Below are 7076 nucleotides of genomic sequence, written 5' to 3' on the forward strand. Positions count from 1 at the left end.
TTGATTTTCCGTGTGCTGGTCCTCAAAGGGTTAAGAAAGAAGAAAAGGTTTAAAAAATTTTGTTTTATATGAGAATGGGGGAAATTTACTTTTCTTCAACATGCACTGTAGATGTGCATGCGCATTTCTGGAATCTCATGGTTACTGGAAACCAAAGACATGTGAAATTAGCTTTGTGTTTCTAAAAAAATAATCTGATTTGTACTGCAAAAATTGGCTCTATGCCAGCTGTCCGAATAACGCTCACGCGATACAATTCGGCAAGAAAGTGATCGCGTCTGACGCTGCCACGAAAATCTCTTTTTTGGGGATCGCAGCATGAAATTCTCCGACTTTTAGTTTTTCAGGTTTTCCAGGTAGCGTGGCAACCCTGTTATATAAATATGACATGTTGCCAATTAATTGTCTTTTATCCTGCCCCGAAAGCTACGACTTGTTTTAAAAATTAAGAGACCGTGGTTTTAAACTGCATTATAAATTATGATACACTAATGTCACATAAACATTCAGTCGCTAAATTTACTGATACACTACTTTATTAATAAAAATGTTTTGAAGCAAATTGCAATTATATTCTAAAATTAAAACTACATTTGTTGCAATACATGTAACATTTAAGGGGGCCAAACAGTTTGGTTCCAAACCTAGTACATAGTTTTAAATTGAATATCTTTGATTCATACTGCTGCTTTTAAGCTATTAAATTGAATATCTTTGATTCATACTGCTGCTTTTAAGCTATTAAATTGAATACCTTTAATCCCTTACTGATAACAAATACTAAACATTTTACTCAGTTCTCTAATTATTTCATGTAATGACCACAATTATAACAGTAATAATGATTTGCACACATTTTCTTCTTAAAAAATAATTTAACTCAGCATAACTGAATAAGTAAAGGAGTATTTACTTACAGAATACAGGCAGTTTTCATTTATAACAACTCTATTTGCAAAGCTCTCATTATAAGCCTCAATTTTCAAGGTTCTGGCACGACGATCAAGGGTATTTTTTTGAATGAAATAAACAACATCAACACCGATTATCTATGAATAAGAAACACACATTATTACAATGCTACGGCTCTGAAAAATACTTAAATTTATGATTAAAGTCTTTCCGTGAATTTCTTAAAGTTTAACACAAAGGGAAAAATACTACTTTGGAAGAATACACATGAATAATTTAACATACATGATTAATTATTACACAAAATGTTCTGAAAGTGATTAAACTTAAATATCATATAAACTTAATTATAACAGTATTAATTAATATGTATTGATAACAATACTTTACATTGATATAGATTAATAGCATAGCTAAACTACTAATACCCATGTTCAAAAACGGAAAGCTCGAAATGCTTTAATGGACATTTGGAAATTTTCTCATTAAATGTTATATAATCTTTGTTATTAAAATATTATTTAATCGATAATAATAATCTCAGAATAATCTCATGGACACTCAGGCATTTTTCTCAATAAAATTTCTGAAAACTGAATAGTATTACCAATTATTACTATTATTTATTATATATGAATACCATTATGAATTATCTATTATTTGGCAGGATTTTTTTCCCCAACATGTTTAAAAAGTAGAACTATTTAGAAAAATCTAACTTAGTCCAACCAAATTCTGTGCATTACAATATAAAGCTTGGTATCACCTGATGTAAACAGCTATTTTCACACTATAAACTATTATCAATAGAAAATTTTCCACATGAATAATTGAGAGGAAAAAAGAAAAATGGCTAAACTTTTTACTTTATTCAAGACATAAAATAGTTTTTGCTGCTTTTCTATTTTTCAGATTATACGTATCAAATTTATAAATATTTTTTCAATACCTTTTTTAAAATATATGGAGCTTCAACATTGAGCCGACATCGCCGTTCTATTATATGGACAGCACCATCCTCACTATTATACTCATATGTAGTTTCACTACCAAGGAAGACCGGAATCATTTTACAGGTTGGAAAACGTTTTTCATATGCCTGAAAAAATGGTGACATTTTCAAAATTAATAAACCATATTAATTATAACATAACATACTGTACACAAAAAAGACATAAATCAAATACAGTTTTTAAAAATGCTGAAATTTTTTGAAAGAAAACCTTTTTCTTAAAAAAAAAAAAAAAAAAAAAAACATAACTCCTATATCTGTTACTCAAAAATTTGGGGTTGTCTTATGTTCATCTGCACATCGTGCCATCTGATACCACATTGCCTTTACCATGAATTCTACTAAGTTCGAATATTATGTAGTAACTTCTATGTTCTTCTGTAATAAGTTGTGTTAATAAAGTTGATTGTTTTAGATTCATAGATTCATGTCTTGTAGTAACTATCACCATGTCACATAAAAAACTCTTATAATGGCAGTCCATCTACAGGCATTAAATTTCAAATTTAATCCAAAGTTTGGTTGTTTCAAGTGATTTCATTTTCTTCGCTTCAACTACCATTAGCAAAGATACCAACCTACAGTCCTACTGATCCTGCACTGCATGAATCAACTTTTGCTTTAGCCATACCCAAGCCTATTATGCACTCTAAAAAAATTTAACTATTGTATCGCTCACATGCTGCCGAAAATTCCTTCTTTGGTTCAAGATATCATCCTTCGAGAGCACACTGATGATACTTATCAAGACCTGAAAGCTCATTGTGAGAAAAGCAGTACCCAGAAAATTCAGAAATTAGTCCCAGGGAAGCAACCTGACAAAAAACCATCCGAACTGCTTTGTGTCTTGCAAAGGAGGGGTAGAGTAGACTTTAAGGTACCCCTTGTATTATGGCGAAGTTATTGTTTGATTTATCTCCAAGTTGTTGTTTCATTTATGGTAGCCTGAGTAGATGAATGTTATGGAAACCCTATTGTGATGTAATTGGGTGCATGATTCTGGGAAATTTTGAATCATGGGATGTTTTGTGAGCGTTTTTGTGGTGTGTGTTGATTTGATTCTTTAGACGGTAGAATGGCCGAATGTAGTAAGATTAATTTGAAGTTTCTGTATGATTTGGAGCAAAGGGGGAAAAGAGCTTCAATTGAATGGTGTGTAAATGAAGGTTTACTTAGTAGCCATTATAAGTGTCCAGTATGTAGGAAGGATATGCGTCTAGTCGAACGTAAAAACCATTTAGATGGATTTGAATGGGTTTGTAGGAAGAAAGGTTCAGATGGTCACTATGTGAAGCGTTTGATCAGAAAGAGTACCTGGTTTGAATAAAGTCATTTGAGTATGATTGATATTTCGAGTTTTACGTGGCACTGGGTGTATGAAGCGAACTCGAAAATCATGGTAAGTGGTTTTGGTAGTGCTTAAACGTATAACATGTTTTTCCTTTTTTATGTTATTTTATTGTTTGGTTTAAAATGTATTTCATTGAGATTATGTATTTTTTGTTTGCCTATATTGTAGACTTCGGTGCTCTTTTGACTTTTTAAGTGAAAATATATCGATGTGTACATGGACAAAGTAAAGGGACAATGCAAGTTTGTCCAATTCTGGGATTTTTTTCTTTAAGTGAAAATAGGTCGACGTTTACATGATAAAGTTAAAAGAGTGCGCAATGCCATTTTTGTGCAATTCGGGGATTTTTTTTTTTAAGTGAAAATAGGTTGATGTGTACATGGATAAAGTCAAAGGAGTGCGCAATGCCATTTTTGTGCAATTCGGGGATTTTTTTAAAGTGAAAATAAGTTGATGTGTACATGGATACCGAGTTTGTGCAATTGTTTGTCTTGTTATTTTGGCTTTGTGTAGCGGCGATTTTTGGCACAAAATCCTTGGAAAGGGTATATGCAAGATGAACATATAAAAGTTTGCATAGTATACATACTTTTTAGCGATCAGGTAATTTCATACATGTCCTTTTTACCGAATTCAAAGATTCACAAAAATTTCTTGCATTTTCGTGCAAATTTTTCTAATTTATGAGAAAATTATTTCCATGTTTCATATAAAAATTTGCCCTTTAAAAACAAATTTCTGTGCACGTTTGTTCCACTACTTTTCGGAAAATTCCGATCGTGATTTTAGCTAATAAGCACTTAGAAACAATTTCGCACCTAATCTTCATCATGATTAAGCGCTTTTGTTCCATAAAAGTTCTAGCATAAGCGTAATTCGGCTAGCAGATTGTTGGAAAAAATGTTCAGTACAAAAAAACATGCCTTTACTTTGTGAAAACAAAATAGCGCCTTTCCCCCCCCAAAAAAACTAGCAAGTTGCTGTAGCAGGGTTGGTCGCCAAATGTTCGCCAAAAAATCGTCAAGTTACCATAATTCGAAGATTCACCTTGGCTTGGTGTGTGTCGGATTTTGCATAAAAAGTCCGTTGTTATTTTGTGGTTTACCAGGTACAATGACTGAATATGGTAAAATTAATTTGAACTTTCTGTATGATTTGGAAAGAAAGAGAAAAAAGTATTAATTGACTGGTATGTAAATGAAGGTTTACTTAGTAGCCATTATAAGTGTCTCGTTTGCAGTAAGGAAATGCGTATGATCAAATGTCACAGGATACCGAAACTACGGAGGATATTTTTTACTCTTATTTTTGTGAATTTATGAGGTGATGCCAATAATATCCAGATTCTAGTTTAGATAATTTTAGGAAGTTTTTGGGTGCTGTTAAAGACTTTTGTTTAACTGAAGACAAGGAAATTTGTAAATAAGGTAAGTGGATATTTCCTTTGTGTAGTGCAAAGATGAATTTAATTTTTTATGTCATTTCACTGTATGATTTAAATGTTGTTTATTGACATTACATATTTTTTGTTGACTGCTCCTCTGACTTTTTAAGTGAATATAGATCGATGTGTACATGGACAAAGTGAAGGGAATGCGCAATGCCTGGTTTGTGCAATTATCTGATGTTTTTTTAAGTGAAAATAGGTGGAAGTGTACATGGATACTGAATTTGTGCAATTCTTTGACTTGTTATTCTGGATGCCAAAATCGCCAATACACAAAGTTAAAATAACAAGTCAAAGAATTGCACAAACTCGATGTCCATGTATTGGCCATAAATTACCAATTATTATCAAGGGGCACCCGTAAATATATTTTTACCAAAGCATTAATTGACTGGTGTGTAAATAAAGGTTTACTTAGTAGTCATTATAAGTGCCCTGTTTGTATGAAGGAAATGAGTATGGTCAAACGTAAAGATCATTCATGTAGCTTTGAATAGGTTTGTCATAAAAAAGGTTCATGCAAGAAATGCCACCGAGAGTCCAGCACTACGAAGGATATTTTTTTACTCTAATTTTTGTGAATTTATATGGCAACGACAGTATACAGATTCCAGTTCAGATAATTTTAGAAGGTTTTTGGATGCTGTTAAGGAATTTTATGAGCCATAGACTGAACACACAGAAATTTCTAAATAGGATAAGTCGATATTTCCTTTTTGAAGTGCATAGATGAGATAACATGTGGTTGCTTTTCTATGCTATTTCACTGTTTATTTTAAAGTGCAGTTTATTTAGATTATATTTTTTTGTTTTAATTATGTTTTGGATGACATTTTGCTGGGGAGGATGTTGGACGTAAACGGGAATGGCACCAAAAAAATCACCAATTTTCGCCAAGGGCTACGCTGAAATGTATTTTTACCAAAATCCCTATGTTTTAGATATTATTACAAAAATTACACAACATGTTGCATGTAATTTTACTCAGACATTTAAGAATGTAATGTTCTTTAGTAAAGAATTAATACTTCTACAACAGTTTTGATGAAAATTAAACAATTCTTGAGGGGTAAAATATAAACTAGTTTAAAAATTAAGATTCATTCTTACATAGTTGCAATTTTAGTTGAAATGCCTGAATACAATTAATGAATAAATATCTTAATATATTAAAAGGAAGAGAGACTCATAAAAATACATATATTCATACTTAATTTTTTTAAATGCATACTTACAGCCATTACTAGCTCAAATGGATATTTAAATATCCTAATTGGAGACTGGTACTTTTGGACCATTTTTAGTTTTTTGGATAAAGAAACAAAGGCTGGAATGTAATAGCTTTAAAGGAAGAAATTATTGCTTATCATGCTGACAATATGAAGACACGTCTACTTTTCTTTCTTTTTATGTACACCTACAAGGCACCCAAGCAACCAAAACATGAACATTTAACTCTGGCATATTCTGTAGCTTTTCAGACTCAAACATACCTAAAAAATACATTAAATTAACATAATATAAGCAAACACTGATTACAAAATAGATATAACAAATTACCTTTTAAATATTTTCTAAATAAAAGAGTTTAAAATTTGCAAAACAACTATAGTCATACAACCGGAAATTTTTAACTAAAGCCTAGTTTCTTTTCTAGCGTAGAATCAGATGCAATTTATACTATACTTTGCACCAGTTTTTATACAAGGAATCAATCAAATGATTATATATGTAAGGTAATGAAAGTAAAAAAAAAAAAAAAAAGAAATGCTTGATCAAGAACCGTCACAAGACTTAGTTGATTAGAAAAATACCCATAGAATTAAGGATAAGAGCAGTTTATAAAACACATGTAACAATATTCACGATCGACTAAAAAATATAAACGAAAAATCACCTTCCTAATAATTACAATTACAAAACTACAACTGCCATGTGAATAATAAAAATTAATAGCATGAAAGCTTTAGTTAAAATCAATTTTAGATCAGACCTTTTTAGATCTCAAATTTACAGCATACGGAAAATTACAATGTGTATATCAAGACATCGGTCAATAACTCCTCTTGTAGTGACCTAATCAAATACGTATGAAAACTTAAGTTCCTTAATTATGTTTACACTCGTGGTTCTTGACAGTTCCAGGAAATTTAGTTTAAAATAAAAAGAGAAAAACTCACAGACTTTTCCTGTTATCATCTGCAACTAAATGTTGATTCTTCGCCTTAGCTTTCATTTCACGAAAACATCTGTTGCCACCCTTGGTAATTAATGAAATAATATGGATAAAAAAAGCTACTATCAATAATGATTTTAATTAATTATAAGAGTATTAAGTAAAATTCATAGAAAGT

At 31.0% G+C, this 7076-nt stretch overlaps 1 protein-coding gene across 1 annotated transcript in view; it reads right to left on the reverse strand.

The window, feature by feature from the left end:
* The window catches only part of retm (real-time), a 111469-nt gene extending 104489 nt beyond the window's left edge, over positions 1-6980 (reverse strand). Inside the window, exons 1-4 of the mRNA XM_085823176.1 lie at positions 6903-6980; positions 5958-6215; positions 1862-2011; positions 918-1049 (exon numbers count right to left, since the gene is read on the reverse strand). Coding sequence (XP_085679302.1) covers positions 918-1049; positions 1862-2011; positions 5958-6020 — 345 coding nt within the window. The 5' untranslated portion in view covers positions 6021-6215; positions 6903-6980. The remainder of the gene's footprint in view (positions 1-917; positions 1050-1861; positions 2012-5957; positions 6216-6902) is intronic.
* Positions 6981-7076: the final 96 nt, after the last annotated feature.

The sequence above is a fragment of the Stegodyphus dumicola genome, chromosome 9 (genome assembly GCF_044657685.1).
Source record: "Stegodyphus dumicola isolate Sdum_Otavi_A_Nest chromosome 9, ASM4465768v1".
Classification (NCBI taxonomy): domain Eukaryota; kingdom Metazoa; phylum Arthropoda; class Arachnida; order Araneae; family Eresidae; genus Stegodyphus; species Stegodyphus dumicola.